Genomic DNA, 20,769 nt, shown 5'->3' with positions numbered 1-20,769 from the left:
TTTTGGTTTTGGCATTCACCATGAAATAACAAATCAGTGTAGATTTAAGCTACCAATATTTGATAACACTAACCACAGCCCTAGAAAACTAATTCAGTATTGCTTACCCTTATTTTGTGATATATTATGCAAACATTTTCCATCAGTTTTTCAGTTGTCCTTTGGTTTTGTTTATAGAAGATTTTTGTTTATTTCTTCTTATTATATATTCAGACTTGTCAATCTTTTCTATACTATACTGAAGTAAAAGAGGAATTCATCCATGTTCCTTTCTAGTGTTTGCATGCTTTTATTTTTTGTTCCATCAACTATTTGGAGTCTATAACTGTTCTCAGTGTGAAATCTAAATCTAATTTTATCCTTTCTAAATGACTATTCTATTGACTCAGCATCATTTATTAAAAAATCAATCTTAGCCTGCATTATTTGATATTTACTGAGTTATTTGTGCTACCATACTTTGTTAATGATAGAAATTCAATGGTTTATTTACTTTTTCAGTTTTATTCTGGCTATCCTTTTATATTTTTATAAACCAACTTTATTGCCAACAAGCTTAGTTCCTCATAATAAAGTGGTATCATTGTATTATATTTTGAAAAATCGACTTTGGAATGACAGACATCTTTATGGCATTCAGTGGTCTAATATAAGAACCAAGACTATCTCCATCTCTTCATATTTACTTTGTGTTTTACAGCAGTGTTTAAAAGATTTTTTCACACAGATTCTTACATTTCTTAAACTTATTCGTAAGTATTAAATTTTATTTTTTTCACTGCAAGTAATGTTTTCTCATCCATATATCAAGGACTATTGATTGATCGATGTTCATTTTATATTCTAGTACTTACTTTTTATTGTTAATTATTAATTCCCTAAGTATTCAAAATATATTATTATACCTCTGTTCCTTTGGTTGCTGTGACCAAAATACCTGACAAAAGCAACTTAAAGAAAGACATGTTTATTTTGGCTCTTTCAGAAGTTTCAGTTCATTGTCAGCTGGTTCTATTACTTTGGGCCTGAGATGAGGCAGAACATGGTGGAAGGGTGTGGTAGAAAGTTTCTTAAATCTTGGTAACTGGGAAGCAAAAAGACAAAGAAAAGAGATGGAGACAAATGATACCCTTCCAGAGAGTACCCCGAGTGACCTATCTCCTCAACTATGCCCACCTTCTGAAGGTTTCAACACTTACCAAAAATGACATAAAATTACTAATCTTTCAGTGGATTGATCTACTGATATGGTCATAGCCTTCGTGATCCAATCACTTCCCAAAAGCCCCACCTCTGAAGATTGGTGCATTGGTGATCAAGTGATCAACACATGAGTCTTTGGGAGGACATCCCAGATTCTATCCATAATAATAGCATATACAAACGGATATTTTTAGTGCCAACTGGTAATATTTATTAACAGTTCTGTTGCATAATTTTTTATTCTCTCTCATAATACATATTTGCAAATTAGATTTACATCATTGTGCTAATCTTTTAGTCTTTAATCTGCATCAACTAGTTAAAAATTTTCATCAATAGTCTTTTTTTCCTGAAGTTTTTTCAGTCATTTCTTCCTTGAGTAGATTTTTCACATTTTTATATATTGAAAATTATTTTTCTGTGAACTTGATCCTTGAAGGACAGATTGGCTGGATACAAAACCCTTGATTCATGCTTTTTATCACTGAGTTTCTTTTTTTTAATTTTTTATTATTGGTTGTTCAAAACATTACAAAGCTCTTGACATATCATATTTCATACATTAGATTCAAGTGGGTTATGAACTCCCATTTTTACCCCAAATACAGATTGCAGTTTCTTTTCAATATGTTAGTTCACTGGTGACTTGCTTTGTCGAGTTATTTTTGAGAAGTCTCATATCCATCCAACTGCTTAGTCCTGTTACCTTTGGCATTTTTCTTTTTATTTCAACTAAGTAGTTTTATAGTTATATGTCTCAAGTTGTTTAACTTGGGTAATCTTTTTTTCCAAATTTCTAATTCTTTTCATAATGTAATTTCAGGATTTCTTTCTAGTCTAGGAAATATTTACTTATTGATTTATTGATTTATTTTGCATTTCAGAGTGTAATATTTGTTGCAAGCTATTATATTGGTTTTCTTCATGGATTTAACTAAAAACTATTTAATCACACTCTGATTTACTTGTGTTTACACCACATGTTCTCTGGTCTTCTGACTTATGTTTTTCACATCTATGTGCTCTAGTTTTTTCCTGCCTATTACTACATTTTTGTGTGTGTGTGTATTGATTGTCAGTCATCTTGTAATTTTATCTTTTTTTTCCATTTCTTTCTTTCCTACATTTAATCAATTCTCTATTCATTTCTGCATTTTTGTTTAAGGGGTCAGGAAAGTATATTCTTCTTTGTTGCTTTCTAAAATTGATTTGAAGTCATTTTTTTTTCTGTCCCTAAGTGCATGTTTAAATACATTTAACCATTTAGAGCAGTTTTCTATAGGATGCTGACAAGAAAAGTGTTTTGGGGATTTTTTCCATGGTTGATTTGTATTGGATCTTGTTTTCTTACTTTGCAATAATAGTTTTATCATTTATTTTGTGATTCATAGGTGTTTTGTCAGATTATTAGTTGATTCATGCTCTTATGCCATAATAAGAAAGCTTGGATCCTTTGAATGGATATGTTTATTTTAATATATATATATTATATTATATTTATTTATATATATTTAATATATATATATATATATTTAATATATATATATATATATATATATATATATATATATATATATATATATATTAGTTGTAAATGTACCTTTATTTTATTTATATGTGGTGCTGAGAATCGAACCCAGGGCCTCACATATGCTAGTCAAATGCTCTACCACTGAGCCGCAACCTCAGCCCTCATGGATATATTGCTATGGTGGTGTGTGTTCTCTGATAGGTGCATATTATGTTTTTGCAGGAGCATAAAATCCACCTCTCTTTGTTTCTTTTTCCCATTACCATACAATTTCTAAAGTGGATTTTTTTTGATATTTCTCTTTGCTCAGAAAAATTTTTTTTGTTATAAATACTAATGTATCAATTGTATATATTAGTGGGATTTGCTGTAATATTTTCATATGTGAATACATGTGCATCGATCATGTCCATCACTCTTTCTGTCTCTGCTGCCACTTTCATCTCTTCCCACTTCTGCTGGACCTCTAAAACCTAGGATTAGACTCTAGTAATCTCTTTTCTACTTTTACATGGTGGTTTGTGCTTAACATGATACTTTCCAGTTTCATCAATTTCCTGCATACCAAAACCTGTAGAATACACAAAAAAACAACACCAAGAGGGAAATTTAGAGCAATTGGTGCCAGCATCAAATAATAGAAAATTTCAAATAAATAACCTAATGAATGTAGTTCAATACCTTAGAAAAGCAAGAATAAGTGAACCCTCCCCCCAAATAGAAGAAAAAATAAAGAGCAAAGCAGAAATAAATTAAATAGAGACTAAAAGATCAATAAAAAGCATCAATGAAATAATAAGTTAGTTCTTTAAAAAGATAAACAAAGTTGGGTGTGAAGATATGGCTCATTGGTAGAGCATTTTCTAAGCATGTCCAAGGTCCTGAGTTTGATGCCCAGCACTGGAAAAAAAAATAAGATGAATCATTATCTAGACCAACCAAAAATGGAGAGAAGACTCAAATAAATAAAATTAGAGATGAAAAATGAGACATCATTACAACAAGAAGAATTTGAGAAATCATTAGAGGTTATTTGGAAAAATTATATGCTCTAATTTGGAAAATCTAGAAGAAATGGACAATTCCTGGATGAATAGGACCTACTGAAATTGAATGAATAAAATATAAACATATCTAAATAGATTAATAACAATCAAAGAAGATGAATAAGTAATAAAAAGTCTCTAACAACAAAAAAAAACTCAGACTAGATGTCTTTACCACAGATTTTTTTTCAAACTTTTAATGAAAAACTAATATAATTCTCTCCAAATAATTTCATAGAAATGAAAGTGAGGAAACTCTTCCAAACTCACCCTACAAGGCCAACATAAACTGATACCAAACCCTGACAAGGACAAAACAGTAAAAAAAAAAAAAAATCTGTAGATCGATATCCCTAATCAGCACAGATACAAAAATCACCAACAAAATGTTGCATATTCAACATCACATCGAAAAGATCACACACCATGATCAAGTTGGTTTCATTCCAGGGATGTGAGGATAATCTGATACATGCAAAATCAATAAAAGCAATATGTAACATAAATAAGATCAAGACTGAAAAGTCACATGATCATCTCCATAGATACAGAAAAAGCATTTTATATAATTCAACATCCCTTCATGAAAAAACTTCTGAACAAATTAGGAATAGAAGGACATACCTCAATATAATAACAGGTGTATGTAGCAAACTCATAGTTAACATCATATTGAAACATCTTGTTTTGAAGACTATTCTTTCATAACACACACATTTGTATACTTCTTTTCTGTTAGTTTTTGTTCTGGTCTTGGAACATATTTTTAAATATTTTCAAATTGGCAATATGCTTCTTCTCTTTAGTGATCCTTTTAGATATATCACAGGCCTATTGCTGACTCCCTTTTTCTCTCTTCTGCACACTTTATTTCAGTCTGCAGTGTTGATGAAAAAGTCGTAGAGAGAGTTCTTGCCAGCATTTGATTTTCTTTTTTTCACTTTTTAATTTTTTATTTTTGGTAGTACTGGGGATTGAATCCCAGGCCTTGTGCATGCAAGACAAGCACTTTACTAACTGTGCTATATCTCCAGCCCCTTTTTACTTTTTTATAGATAGTCTTTTGGAAATTTGGGTCTTCTGTCTTCAAGCCACGCTGAGGATATAATTTTTGTGTACTTTTATTTTTCCATTTTTTGTTGTTCTGTGTGATTTTGGAAGATGGGGTTTAAGAAACTTATATGAATTTCCTTAAGCACTGCTTTAACCATTCATATTTTATTCCTTTGTAATGTCTTCTTGGGGACATGGATTAGTCAAATAAATATTCCTTAGTTTTGATAACTGGGCTTTTATTTAGTTTTATTTTATCACTGATACTTAATTTAATTCCATTGTGACTGGAGAACATACTCTTTGTAAAGTTTCTCTTTCTCCTAAGGAATAGTCATTTGAGTTGTCTCAACTGCGAGCTTAAGGTTGGTACCAGAAACCTCACACCTTGATTGTCCAGTTATCCCTGAAACAGTTGAATTTCCTCCACATTATTGTAAATGCTTAGACACCGTTTATATCTGGTTTGTCAGCATCACATCATACACATGAACACTGCAGGAATTAGCAAATACCTTCAGGGGAAGTTGCATGTTGAATGTTGAACTAAATTCCTTATTGTTTCCTTCCAGCCCTTATTCAGGTTTTTCTCTCATCCCAGTGAGATGATTGTAAACTGTGATGTTGGTCTGGATTTTTTTTGTTGGAAGATGTTTGGTTATAAATTCAATCTCCTTAATAAACACAGGTTTTTCTTTAAGCAAATAAAGATTTATTTTAATGTTTTTGAATTTTTTGGTCAATTTTACTAACTCATAACTTGGCTTTCATTCTTTCATATTTTGTGAAAAAAATTTCCTTAAATTTCTTTCTGCTTCATGGATTATTTTTAAATATTGCTTGACTTATAAATATTTGGGGGAATTTCCAAGATATATTTTATTGTTATTGATTTCTATTTTAAATTTGTTTATTTTAACCTCATATAAGTGTGGTACAACCATCAAAACCAGAAAGATGATATTGATATATTTACTACCATTGAATACTAATGTTCAGTTTTCACTTGTCCCAATAATGTATTTCAAGGCTAAGGATCCAGGTCAGAAATAGTCATTTTTTTTTTCTCTCCAGTAGTGAATTTTATCAGATATGAAAGAAAGAAGTAATATAAATCTTATAAAATAACTTTTAGTAAATGGAAAAATAGAGATTCCCAACTCATTTCACTAAATCAGTATAATTCACTCAATATAATTCTGATAGATAAATCAGACTGAGATGTTTTAAGAACTGAAATGTATTGATTAATCTCTGTCAATATATGAGTTGAATGAAATAACATACATTGAAGGAGTAACTATAATATCTATAATATCTAGATTAGTGGAGCTATTTATTTACTTATTTTTAACAACTATTCTTGGATGATAAGATAAAAACTGTAAAACTGTTCCTTATGATTAGAAATTTTAATTGACCTTATTTATTTTAATAAGTAAACATTACCAAAAAGCTATATAACTGGCTGGAAATTTCTTAAAAAGATCGTAGTAGGGTGACTAAGAAAACATGTTTAAATTGATTGAGGAAAAAAAATTAAAATATTTATATTTTCTTATTGATAAGCCAATTATCCACATCAAGGATTGGTTGTCCTCAGTTGTGCCTTAGTTACGGACTAACCAAATGTGGAAATTTTATTGGTCTCACTGTTTTCTTCTTTAATATATTAAAGTTTTTCTTCCTCTTCCTATTCTGTGGATGCTCAAGTTACTGTGACTCTATTCTTTCTATCTACTCACTCCCTCTGGGAGTTTATCTACTTACATTCTGCTGGTGTTCTTAAAGCAAAGTACTTAAATCACAGCACAGAAGGAGGTTTTGCAAAAATGATCTAATGTCATCTCTATCTGCCTTCTATATATTAAGAAAAATGTAATTTGCTGTAGCAGTACATGGGTTTTTGACTCATTGTTACACTACTGCAAAGAAGGATCTTTGATCTTATTGTGTATTGATGAATTAAACATAGTCTGTGTCTACTTTCAAGACATCACTAAATAGTCCTAAAATGACAATTCCTTTTCAGTTGCATTTTTCAAGTTTTGAATTAAAATATTGTGTTTTTCCTTTTTGAACATCATGAAGATCCTGCAGTTGAACAAACTTTATACTAAAAAAAAAATTATAGTACTGAGAAAAGGTATCTTCTCACCTTTTAAGAAGCTTTAATTTTAGTTTTACCCACAGTATTATCCATACCCTTAGTCAATCAAAGTGACAAGGACTCATTATTAAGGAGCAGTTACAAATTTCTTTTGGTTTTCTCTTAATTATATATTTTGTTGCATAAAATCACCAGCAATAGTTTCAAAATTAATCTGGGATATTTTGTTTTACTTTCAACTTTATTCTTCCTCAACTTTTGGGCATGCAGATTAAAATATAGATCAAAGGCCAGCAGCATAAAATTATAAAATAGGTTACAAAATAACAACATGATTCATACTTTGCAAACATATATTTATTTAATGATTGCTAATTGAGTATCTTCTTTATTGATAGCAGTGTTCGACCTTGAACTTACTGTCCCAGCCCAGGTGCAGTTGCTTCATGTTGATTATATCCCCATTGCTAAGTAGCTCATATATTAAGGCCAGAATTAAGGGTTTTCTGATATATGTAGCTTCATCCTATAGTTGGCTGGGAGATTTTGATATCCAGAAAGTAGGGTAACTCTCCTACCAAACTTTCTGCTCTGTAAATATGACAAATATGTCCTTTAACTAAAAATTTCCTCAAGAATCATTTATTTCTCAATGTAAACAGTATTCAGCCCTGAGTATTGAGCAATAAAATCAGGAACTTAATATTGTTGATTCGTCAGTATACTTGAAAAAAAATCTATGTAAGAATGGTATGCACTTACATCAGTTATAATTGCTTTATGTAAGTGAAATTAAAATACCTATTTTAGTATTTTTAATTGGCTTTTGGAAAAACCAGTAGCTGAAATTAGCTTAATTACAGATATTAATTGGCCACAATGTACAACTTGTCAGAAAAAAAGTAGAAAACAATTAAAACAACTCATCTCAGAAAATATCATCAACCTAAGTTAAATTATAAAATCCTTTTATTTACATTATCTAAGGGTTGACTAGCAGGGTGAGTTACCTTTTCATTTATTGTAAAAGTATGAAAGCTTAGTTTCACATACTGAAACTGTTTTTAAAAAGATTTTTAAAAACACATTTCTAGTTAATAAAATATGTATAACATGTAAGAATTTTTTTTTTTTTTTTGTCTGAGGGAAAAAAGTCATTATGTAATGTATGTTTTCCTAAAAGAAGTGTTTTTTTTTTTTTTTTATTGCAAGGGGTAAAAATAAATATTGTTTTAAAGCCATGTAAGTACTATTTTGCAAAATGTCTCTTTACCATGGAGCTTTGGTAGCTTAGAAACTGTGCCAGATTGGAAAATAACCAATAGAGAGAATAGGGCTGCAGAAACATTCAGACAGGCAGATTGGGCCATGTATTAAAGGTGGAGATATATCCTGCCAGGTCATTCGAAACCTCTGAATTATAAGTGATAAATACTAGACCAAAAAGAGAATACAGACAATTCAGCAAGGGGAATTGAACAAATGTAATTAAAACTCTACTGTAATACCAGAAAATTTGAACCTACAAGGTATTTTTTTTTGCTTTATCTCATTTACCTTTCTCTTTATAAAATTCTTTGTGAAATATGTGACAGATCATCTTCTTGAAATGCTCGTCTTCTTGTGGTTCACCTTGTAAATGCTTTATATCCTTCCTTAACAAGCATTTTCTGAATTAGAAAATGAATCCTTGGTATCTTATTGGGTGGTGATCATCAAGGGAGTAATAGAAATTATGTGAAAATGTTTTTCATAGCAAACAGAAAAATATATGGGTATAAATCACCATTACTCAGGTAAATTTCATTAAAGGAATCTGTTTTAGTCAGCTTTTTCAGTACTGTGAACAAAAGACCTAAAAAGAACAATGTAAAGGAAGAAATGTTTATTTGGGGCTCATGGTTTCAGAGGTCTCAGTTGGTAGATGGTAACTGCATTGCTCTGTGCTCAAAGTGGGGCAGAACATCAAGACCAAAGGGCATGGCAGAGGAAGACAGTTTCTAGACGTGGCAACAAGAAAGGAGAGAGAGAGAGAGAGAGCGAGAGCGAGAGAGCGAATGCTCTGCTCACCAGAGACAAGACATATACCCCAAATGCAGGCCCCCAGTGACTTACCTCTTCCAACCACATTCTACCTATTGTTACCACTCAGTTAATCCATTTCAATGGATTAATGCACTGATTAGGTTTAGAGTTTCATAACTCAATCATTTCATCTCTGAACTTTCTTGCATTATCTCACACATGAATCTTTGGAGGACACCTCACATGTAAACCAAAACAGAACCCAAAAATCTCATTGATCTCAAGAAGTCTAGAGCACCATCAAATAAGGCACTGCTGTGGATATTTGTTAACTATATCATTTGATAAGTGTTCACAAACCTGACAAGTTGTACACATTTTGATATAATATAAACGTATTGAATGTGCCTTTTAAAGACTAACTGGAAAAATACTAATGGTTACATACAATGCACAATAGATAAGGTCCATAGGGATGCGTGTACAATAACTGAGAATTAAGTAAATAGGTGCCTTACATTGGAACCTTGGAATTTGCTATCACCAATCTAAAAGAATGTTGCTAATAAGGGAGGGAGGAAGGGGGTATGCATAAATATTTATTAAGATCATATGAGTTAGACCTGGAGGTGATTTCTTTACAGACATTATGTCCTTTAATCCTAATAGCTGTATTACAAATTCCAATGTATGCTACAACTAGTTCTTGCTGGTTCACAATAGACATGTAACCATATATTATTCTAGCTCTGAATTCCGTGATTTCATATTGATATCTTTAATCAGGCATTGAGGGAGTATTTGCAACTTTGAAATCAGCAAAAACTACAAATTAGTGCATTTTTTCACCTCTCTGTGAGCAAGTTTGTTAAACATTTAGCAGAACACTATAGGTAGGCAATAAGGAGAGTTACATACTATTTAGGTTCTAGCATACCTCCTAATTCAAAATTCTACAAGTTAATTATCTAGCAAATATTTTAGTGAATTAGCTTTCTTATCTCAGGTAGCTCTAAATATCTAATTATGTTTTACACTAGAAACTTTATCTTAGGTTACTGGTTTAGATGTTTTATATTTAAATTATTTTCACAGGGGAATTTTTTAGTTAAAACATTTTTTTATATAAATCTTTGATTTTTCAACTGAAAAAATTTTATGTTTTTGAAATAGAGAATGTGTCTACATTTCATCATGAGGAATGTTTTATGATTGAAATAATAAAAACATGAGTTATCAAGATTTATTTAAAACTATGATTTCTTTAAGATAATTTCTGATAATATTCTCTTTATTGATGTTTTGCAGTGAGGCCCACAGTAATAGAAACTGATGTTTATGTAAACAGCATTGGACCAGTTGACCCCATAAATATGGTGAGTAATTCATTTTAAAATATAGAAATCCAAAATATATGCCTTCATAATACAATGAATACATAATTTCTGATAACTGATACAGAATGAGTTCAGATTGCCATATACAAATACTCCGTGGTAGGTATATAGAATTTGAAATAAAATACCCCTTATCTAAAAACTAGCATGTTATTCCAATATACTGAATTTGGTAAGACTATTCTATGGCACATATGAATGTCACCTGATCCATCAAGAATGTGTCTCTGAAGAAATCTGGAAAAAGAAAATCAAAAGCCCTTACAGGAAAGCAGTTAGTCTGAGTTGGAGAAGGACTTCATGACAGAGAAAGCAGAGTGCCCTAAGTCAGAGAAATGAAACAGCCTCAAAAGATCAGGAGAACTTCCACAAATTTAGTGTTAACTCAGGCAAAAGGAATATTTAAGGTCCTTCTTTAGTGTGATCTTGTAAGCCATCATAATAGGAAGTGCATGCATTTTGTTATGTTTGTATGCACTTGTATCTTTTGGGGTAAGAATGTCCAGAAGCTTTCAACAAGGGTATGTCGTGGTCAGATTGATATTTTCATTATCTTACTCATAACAGTACAGAAGATGGATGTAAAAGACCAAGATAAGAATTAGAGAAACCAGTTAAGGGGTTGTTGCATTAGTCTAGGCAATAGATCTCCAAGACTTTCAAGAGTACCAATTGAGCAAAACAAACAATACCACATTTAAGAAATATTAGATGAATTTTTCAGGTTTGATGACTCAGTGGTTGTACATGGGCTGACTGAAAGGTATTAAGCTGAATAATTTTGCAGATAGTAGTGGCTTCATTTAAGATACAGGCCTATGTGTCCCAAATGCAACAGGTACACTCAGGAGGAGTTGTCCAGCAAAGATTTGTATTATAAGCCTGCTTTTCTGGGAAGATGCTAGGACTGTACATTGGCATAGATCAGGAAGGAAAAGGGGGCAAGCAGCATACATTTATCTTAAAACCACAAGAATATGTGGGAAAATCCAAGGGGATAGTTAGATTAAGAAAAGCACTGGTTTGAGGATCAGACTGTATAATAAGATCAATGTGTGTAAAATACAGGTGGAATAAAGTTCAGAAAGGGGGCATAATCCGGTAAGTCAGAGGGGTAGAAGAACCAAGAAAAGAAGACATATTATTCTCTAAGGGGTTAAAAAGAACAACAAATAGAGGAATAGTAATGAATTGCCCATGTACCTTAAATTAAATGAGAAATAGATTAAATGAGGCCTACTGGAATTAACAATTAGGTGGTGTTTATCTCTGTTAGATGAAATTTGTTAAAATGGTGTATTAGTCATGGTTCTCTAGAGGAACAGAATCAACAGGAAGTATGATAATAAAAAGGGAATTTATTAGATTGGCTTACACAACCAGAAGCTGGTAGTCCGCAATAGCCATCTGTAGGCTGGAGAGCTGGAGGAAACAGTAGCAGCACAGTCCAAGATGCTGAAGCCTCAGAACCAGAGGGATCAATGTTGCTATCCTAGTCCAAGACTGAAGGCTTCTGGAGATTCCCTGGAGAATCACTGGCAGAGTCCACTTTGGAAGATTGAAGGAGTGAGAGTCTGACATCCTCAGGCAATCGCAGCAACAATCAAGACCCCATTCAAGAAGCATCTAGCTTGCATCTGCTGCAGCTTCCCTGTTCTTTCAACTTTCATTCTCATCCAAGCCTCCAACGTTATTGGATAGTCCTGCCCCCACTTAGGGAGGGTCTTCACTTCACTCTCCCACATGCCAATCATTCCTAGACACAGTCTCACTGACACACCCAGAAGCCTCTTAGTCTTCAGCATCTCTTTATCCAATCAAGTTGACCATTTAAATCAACCATGACATATGGTGAAGGTAGGGAAAAGAAACCCGTTGAATGGAACCTCATCTTCCATCTTCAGAACTGGTCCCATTATTGAATGTTAGTGCCCTGAGCACTGAAGATACAGATAGGTCCTGCTAGGACAGTTATGTAATCAGAAACTGGTTTGAGGTGCTGAGGAGGGAGTAGGATTGTGGATTTAATTTTATGAACAAATTATTCAAGAAACTTGGCCTAGAAGAGGATCAGATAAGAGTACAGGGGTAGACAGGAGGAATAAGTTCTAGTGCTTTGGAGCATGGAATGACTATAGTTTACAACAATTTATTATGTTTCATGAGGAACTAGAATAGTTCAAATGTTCCCAGTACAAGGGAATTATAAATGTTTCAGGAAATGGAACTCCTAAGCATCTTGATTTGATCATTATAAATTATATATAAGTATCAAATCACCACACTGTAGCTCATAACTATGTAAAATTATCATGTATTGTGTTAAAAATTTAAAAAAAAAAACACTCTTAAGAATATGGAGGTGGAGAAGGTACAGAGAATGAGAGAATAAGAAAATATAGAGAGGGACATTTAAGAAGGAAACAATGAAGTGCGCTATTTATTTTTTATACATAGAGTTTTATTATTATTTGTGATACTATTTGAAGGACTAATTTATAATAAACAACAGAAATTATTAAAAATAGACTGCAATGTTCTGCTTCAATTCCTATTACACCCTTTCTGTGATTTAAACTATAGGGTCCTATGTAATGGACTCATCGTGTTGTACTGTTCATCTCCTTTGATTTTTCTATGGGTATTATTAGTCTTCTAGGGTTGCCTTAACAAAGTAGTAAAAAATGTGACATTGAAGCAACAGCTCAGAGTGATGGCTGGCCTGGTTTCTTCTTAGGCCTTTCTCTCTGTAAATGGTCATCTTATTGAGCATCCTCACATGGCTTATCCTCTGGGATTGTTCATCCCTGGTATCTCTTTGTATCAAATTTTCAGTTCTTATTACAAGTCAAATTGGATTAGGACCCACCCTGAGGGCCTCATTTTAAAATAATATTTTCTTAAAAGGCCCTATCTCCAATTATAGTCGCATTCGGAGATACTAGATATGAGGGCTTCAGCATGTGAATTTTGGGGGTAACTCAATTCAGCCCAAAGAAAATTATCTGACATCAAAGATAATTCTCTGACATTTTGCTGATGTTCTTCCTCACTTAATTTATTCACTTATTACTAGAGTGAAAAATTATCTTTTTATTGCAGGCATTAATCACTTTATACCTGGGGCACCATCCTAATATACTAAACTCTGCCTGTGTTCCCTTATTCCTCTAGTATGATAGCCACACTCCATTTTTCTCCTCGTAAATATGATGCTCACGTCCGTAACTGGCATTCACTTTCACAGCTGTTTGCACTGATTTCTGTAGTGACAGCATGTGAGCCATGGCGTAACTGACATCTTTGTCACCATAATGTAAATGAATAGGAACTGGCTGTGGATAGATTGATTCTGAGAGGATGGAGGGATGTCCTGATAGTCTGGCCCAGAAGTTGCTCTTAAATTAGGAGCTCACACCATGGAAATATGGGGCTGAAGCCAATCTTTGTAAGAAATTTGCTAAACCTCTGCAAGAAAAGGGAAAGAACCTTAACAAAAAGGAAAGAGGAAGAAAAAAAAAGCAGGGGGGATGAATAGCAGACTGTAGGAACCCATCCTTTTAAGGATGTGAGAGCTGAGGTAGTAAAAGAAACAACAGATTTGGCAAGAAAATGAAGGTACAATAGTGCCAACAAGAAAGAAAGGGAATAGGAAGTTTCAATGAGATTTTAATGTGAGCTTTGCCCCAAATTCCTATACAATCTGTTGATTTTTATAAAGAGAAAACATGTTATGTACCTGTGTGTAATAATGTTAAATTTTTAACATCATGCAAAGAAGAGTTTCCTAAGGTAATACATTATTTAAATATTAATTTTTCTTTTGAATCCTAAAATATTCCGTTTCTAGGTAACCAATACCTGGAGAAGATAAGCCTATTGAGCATGTGATAAACTCTGCATTTTCCTGAATTAGGTATTTTTTTTGTTGTGAGGTTTTGTTTTCAACTTTCCAAAATTCATTAAGTAACAACTGTAGTTATTAAAATAAAGAGACGTAAGATTCAAAGCTCTATCAGTAATCTGGAAACTCTTTGACATGAATGGGTACCCAGAGGCTTCTATGATAATCTTCCTCTATAAAAGATTCATGCTAGTATAGGTTTTGTTTTTCCAGTAGGGCAAATTACACACTTGTAACCTTGGACAGTGATACTTTTTTAAAAAGCTAATTAAATGAAATTGCTATTGAAAATAGTGATAGTAAAACAAGTTATCGAAAACTCTATGGAACAGTTATAGTGTTTATTAAAGAAAAGCATTGTCAAAGAAGGAATTAATAAGAAGCTCACATAGTAGACTATTTTAACTAAACAATGCAGGAAAATTAGAATTCACTTTTCATAAAATGAACAAAATTGCTTTGAATGTGAGTGTAATCAAGCAAGGAAACTTGAGCATAATTAAGCAAGCAGAAAAGTAGTAATTTTTTTTTTTTTTTTTTTAGTTTCTCTTCTTAACTACTCATACAATTGAAGTGGCTGGAAGGAACAAAATTAAAATATTGGCTTAACTGTTTTCTTTTTTTTTTAAGTTAGCCAAAATTTCCTTTGTTGCAAGGTGGATGTTTCTTTTGAAGCTTGGCTACATAAAATAACATTTCTTTAAATTACTGATAAGCCTAAAACATCATTCTACAATAAGATTTGTTTTTCTTTTCTGTTTCCAGGATTACATTGATATTTTCAATCTCACTGTCCCTATCAAAAATATATTCAATAATTACATCTTAAGTGATGAGTGAATCAGTCAATGAGTCGATCATTTCTTTAATTCTCTTTTTAAGAATTTATAGTCAAAAAGCAAAAACATTTAATGAAAAAATGGAGTGACTCAGGGAGTTCCACTTTATGTTCCAATTAAATATATCTTACACACAAGTAGAAAAAAATATGCAAGTAGAACTGAAGGCGAGAGAGAGTTAATAGTATTAAGTTAGACTAGAATTGAAGCATGTTTTAATCACTTAGCTTTACAAGTTTACAGGTTTGTTGTAGTCTTTTGAGTACATGTCTTAGCAACTCCTTACTAACAAGTACACCGTTCAAAGTTATAATGATTCTTCAAGACAAGTCAAGAAGAATGAGGGCTCTAGGAAGTTCTAGATGATATTACAGTTATCTAAAATAGGTTACAGCACAAGATTAGTAAGTACAAACATAGCTATAATGGAAAAGTACAGGTATGATTTGGACATGGGTTTACTCATAGGGACTGGTAATCCTTATAACTATATTGGACTACCAGTTTGAAGAGGTGACTAACGCAGGAACTTTGAAAATGAGAAACAAGAGAGAAAAAGATTATAAAAACAAGAGAGAAACAGATTATAAAAATTGGTGAAAAATGAGAACTCAGTTCATATATGAAGAGCTTAATACTTGCCATTCTAATTATAAAAGTGACATGTCATATAGTCCTAGAATTTGCTTCTGAAGCTGGATAGACTCTTCCTGCTATAAATTCTAATTGGTCTTTGTAAGAGAGACAAATAGGACTGAGGAATAGAAGGGCACCAGCTATGAAGAGAATAATTTAAAAAGATATGGGGTACCAGCTGGGCTATACTGTAACTCCCTGACAAAAAGAGTGACAAAGGACCAGGAGTACAAACACAATTGAGTAAATTTAGTAAATAAATGAAGTAAGTTTATACTGGCCACAATATAAATATCTAACAAAAATAACCCCTTTCAGACTTCTTTTAACAAAAAAGGAAAATCCAGTTGCTCCCTATGAAAGGCAAAAATAAGTATATTTAGAGCTACAAAACTCATAAACATTATTCATTATTGAATGGTAATAAAGGATTTTTCTCAGCAATAATTTTTTTTTTGTTTTGCATTCATTTAAATAGAATGGCCAAACAGCAAAAATTAACTTGGGTTGTGTGTGTGTGTGTGGGGGGGGAAGTTAAAGAAGCTATATTAACATTCAAGTATTTGTATTTTGTTGTCCTTTACCTGTCTCATTTTGATAATAAACCCAGACATGCAACTTTTGTTTAATTATATATTGAGAAAGATACTGTGCAGAGGAAATTTTTTCTTCATATTATTTTTCATTGCAAGTGCCACATTTCTCCATCGTGGTTCATACAACTGGCTCTAATATTTCATAGGTTGAACGATCACTGTCTCTCTCCACTCTTTCACTCTTGGCTCTTTCTTCATTCCCTACCTCCCTTCCTCCAGAGCTCTCTCTGTTTTGCTTCTAGATTCACGGAGACAAAGCCTTAGACATAGCTTTTCTATATCAAAGAAAAATTTTTATTCCTTTTACTATATTAATAAGCGATAGTCACTCCCTGCCAAGTGCATTAACTTGAGGAATTAGGAACAGCAAGAGTTGCACGGAAACAAGATTTTTTTTTTTTCCTATCTAAATAATAGACCTACATCTGCAGCAAAAGAGAAAGATTTAAACCTTCTTGGAAGTGATGAATTGCAAAATTTGAAGAAAAGCACTTATACTTTACCATTTTATGTTTATTTTCTTAGTTTGTATATTTTAATAATTTTAATTTTTTATTTCTGAGTGTTAATTTTTCTTTTGTCACTTGTTGATATAAAATCTATTGCTTTTGACAGATCTTATTTTAAAACGACATGAAATTTAGTTATTCTTTGAGTCAACAGTAGCAGAGATAAAATAAAAAAAATAGGGAACATTAAAAAATTAAATTAAAAAAATTAATGGTGGTACATTCCTGTAATCCTAGTGGCTGGGGAGGCTTAGGCAGCAAAAGTGAGGCACTAAGGAACTCAGTGAGACTCAGTCTCTAAATAAAATACAAAACAGGACTGGGAATGTGGCTCAGTGGTCAAGTGCCACCAAGTTCAATCCCTGGTAACCCCCTCCCCCCAAAAAAATATAAGAAAATAGATATACCCTGTGAATATATAAATTGACCTCTATATATTCAAAAATTTTTTAAAAAATAATTTTATCTCTTTGTTTTAAATTACATTTGTTTAAATTACATTCAAACATTTATTTTTATTTAATGGTGTTGTCATATTTATTTACCCTTCATATGTGGCAATTGGTGTGTTGGTTTTTAAGTTAAAAAAGATAAGGCCTCCTTCTTTCAGATATGCATAAAGTCTATCAAGGAAGATGAGAAAAAAAATAGAGTATATAAAAGGGAAAGGTCAGGAAAATGTCTGTGTGTAATTCAATATAGATTTTAAATTATAAATGATGACTTAATGCTGTATTTTCTTTTTAGTTAATTAATTTATTTATTTAGGTACTGGGGTTTGAACCCAAGGGCATGTAACCACTGAGCTACATTCCCAGTCCTTTTTATTTTGCATTTTGAGAGAGGGTCCCACTAGGTTGCTTAAGGCCTCACTAAATGGCTGAAATTGTCCTCGAATTTGCAGTCCTCCTTCATCAGGCTTCTGATTCACTGGGATTACAGACGTGTACTATGGTACCCTGAAATGCTGTATTTTTCTAAAACAGAATTTCAGGAAAAAAAAAAACAGTGTTTTTCTTGAATCCAGTGAAAATAGAAGAGAGTATTTGTGGAGTAGAGAAAGGGAAGTGAGAGGGAAGGAGAAGGGATAGGAAACGGGAAGAATGGTGGAATGAATCTGATCAAACATGTATGAATATACCTTGTGAATTCACCTTTATGTATACTTGTAATACACTAATTAAAAGAAAACTATAAATAAATAGAAGAAAACAGCAGGAGAGATGTGAGGAGGAAAAGGGGAAATACTGGGAACCAAATTGGAGTAAATTATATTCCCTGCTTGTATAATTATGCCTAAATAAACCCAATAATTTAATTGTTTCAATAATATGAAACAATTAAAAATAAAAAACACATGCAATATAAGAAAATAGAAATTACATTTAGGTAAAGAAAAAAGTTAACATATCCTAGAGTATCTAGTGGCTACTATTGTTACTACAGTTTTAACTAATTTTATGTATATAGCTTTACCAAATGTTTCAATAACATATATATGGTTTTAAAACATTGCATCTTTCTATTTATTGTACTATGGGTATCATTTCACTTAATTACTTTTTGAGATAAGCATATATCTTACATAATATTAGAGATTATATTTGTACCATAATATATTTAATGATCTATTACTTAACATTTGGTTGTTTTTAATTTGTTTTGATTATGAATATTATTTATTAAATTCTTTTGTCCATTCAAAATTATTTCCTTAGGATAAAGTACACATTCCTGAACCTAGGATGATGTTTGTCTATTTTGAATTATTTTCTAGTAACATTTTTCAAGATGGAGTCCTAATATTGTTACAATCTAGAGTCCTATGGCTTAGTGCATGTAGAATAGTTCTGCACAGCATGGTAATTCTGGCCTCTGGCTACATTTGAGGGGGAAAGTGCTGGCAGAATATGAGCCTTATTTATTTCAGTTTATGATTTTTTCATACAGGTAAATTAAAGCCTGGTTTTAGCCTCACTTTCAACTTTACTCCTCCAAGCCCCTACTTCATATGTCAAGTGTTATAGTTGATTGAAATATATACTATGATTCCTTATTTTTTTATTTAAAATTGAATTACTTAAACTATTTGATAATTATCAAGGACTTTCAATGCTGAACTCAGTTATTATATAACCTGTTTGTTTCTTTTCTTAATATAAAATTTATTTATAGGATGAGAGTGACAAGTTATCACTTTGCTAATAATATAAAACACAGCAAAACTAATTCACATCTGGGAAAAAGGGGTAGTAGCATTGCCTTAGATAACTTCAGGCAGCTAATATTTTGCCCTAGGAGATTACAATCTGAAACTACATACAGGTTCATATATTAGTTGAATGTTGGAAACCAAATGTACTCTTAATTGTATGTACATATTCTCATATAGCAGTTAATATGGAGAGCGAGTATATATAAAAGAAGGTATCCCACATGATTCAATTTGAAGAATAGTGACCATTTATGAATATTAACTCTAAATTTAAAGTCTGAAAATTATGCAACTAGATTTCAGTTACTTGGAATTGAATTTTAATTGACTCAATTTCTTTCTTTACTATCCTTTCCTTCTTTCTCCTCTTCTTCCTCCTTCTTTTCTATTTCTCACTTTTTGTTAATTTATTTCTTCTATAAACCATCTTTCACTCTAATCTAGGAGGGAATTAGGCAGGATTAATTGTCAGGAGTCTAGTACATATAAAATTAATTAATTGTCAGGAGTCTAGTACATATAAAATCACTGAGAAGTTGATGGAAACTTAAAACAAAGTTTCAAATCTTAATAATCCCAAATTATAGATAAGAAAAAGGTAAGTTGTTCTTTAAAAGAAAAATCCAAATTCTCAGACAGCTGTACTGTAGATTTTGGTTTAGTAATCTGGGGGCAAGTTAATAAATCTGGCTATGAAGAAATTTAATTAATTAAGCTTGTCAGCTGCTATTTTTTTTTCTTGTTTTTTGAGGCATGGTCTTGCTATATTGCCTAGGACCTAAATTGCTGAGATTGGCCTACAACTTGTGATCCTCCTTCCTCTGCTTCCCAAATTGGAATTATAGGCATGTGCTACTGTGCCATGCCTGGCAGCCACTATCTTAAACCATCTTTCACTATAAAGTAGGAGGGAATTAGGCAGGATTAATTGAATGTGACTGATACATACAGATGGGAACTATTTTTGTGAAGAAGCATCACTGGGAAACACTAAACTCATCTTAGCTTTAAACCCCACTTATAGTTAGAACATTTTTAGCAAGATAATTTCCAACATTTTATAATGTTTCCATAATTAATCAGACTGGGAAAGACCATAGGGATGATCTTGCCTGGTTCCCACATTCTACCAGGGTGAGTGACATCGTCAGCACTATATTTTAGCACATGGCTAAATGACTAACTCAGAACTGGGATGTGATTTACTCATTCCATCCAACCCCTGGACTTTGCACTGCACACAACTTCTCACTACTGCACACACCTTTGATACATTCAGCCATTCATTGTCTCATTGCTTATCTAAAAGTTATTTAAAAGTGTGTACATAATTAAAAGGCAATGCCTAGTCCTTAATTCAGTGTTTTTTTTAAATCTATAACAACAAAGGTTTTAAATAACTTACCTAAGTTTTGGATCTTAGATTGGCAATGGATTTGAGACAATATTGGTTGTTCTGCAGTTTAATTAAAATAGGAAAGATAGTTTGTTTGAATGTCTTGACTTTGGACATTATAATGGAAGTTGTGAAAAAAATAATTATAGAAATACATCATGTATTATATATTATATAATGTATAAATTATGATAAGCCTTGGCATTTATAGTAGAAACACCCAGCATTGTGATACACATGATGGGATCCATACTATAAGACTGAGGTAAACACAGGAAGAAAAGCCTTCTAACAACCATGCCAACAGTG

The 20,769-nt window shown here is 32.1% G+C and overlaps 1 protein-coding gene across 1 annotated transcript in view; it reads left to right on the top strand.

Annotated features, from left to right (window-relative positions):
- Gabrg1 (gamma-aminobutyric acid type A receptor subunit gamma1) overlaps positions 1-20,769 on the top strand; it is a 77,516-nt gene that overhangs the window by 26,653 nt on the left and 30,094 nt on the right. Inside the window, exon 3 of the mRNA XM_046442379.2 lies at positions 10,277-10,344. Within this exon, the coding sequence (XP_046298335.1) occupies positions 10,277-10,344 (68 nt within the window). The remainder of the gene's footprint in view (positions 1-10,276; positions 10,345-20,769) is intronic.

The sequence above is a fragment of the Marmota monax genome, unplaced genomic scaffold (assembly GCF_021218885.2).
Source record: "Marmota monax isolate L192 unplaced genomic scaffold, Marmota_monax_Labrador192_F-V1.1 WCK01_AAM20220418_F8-fsc00025, whole genome shotgun sequence".
NCBI classification, from domain to species: Eukaryota; Metazoa; Chordata; class Mammalia; order Rodentia; family Sciuridae; genus Marmota; species Marmota monax.
This window is presented reverse-complemented; position numbering and strand designations above follow the sequence as displayed.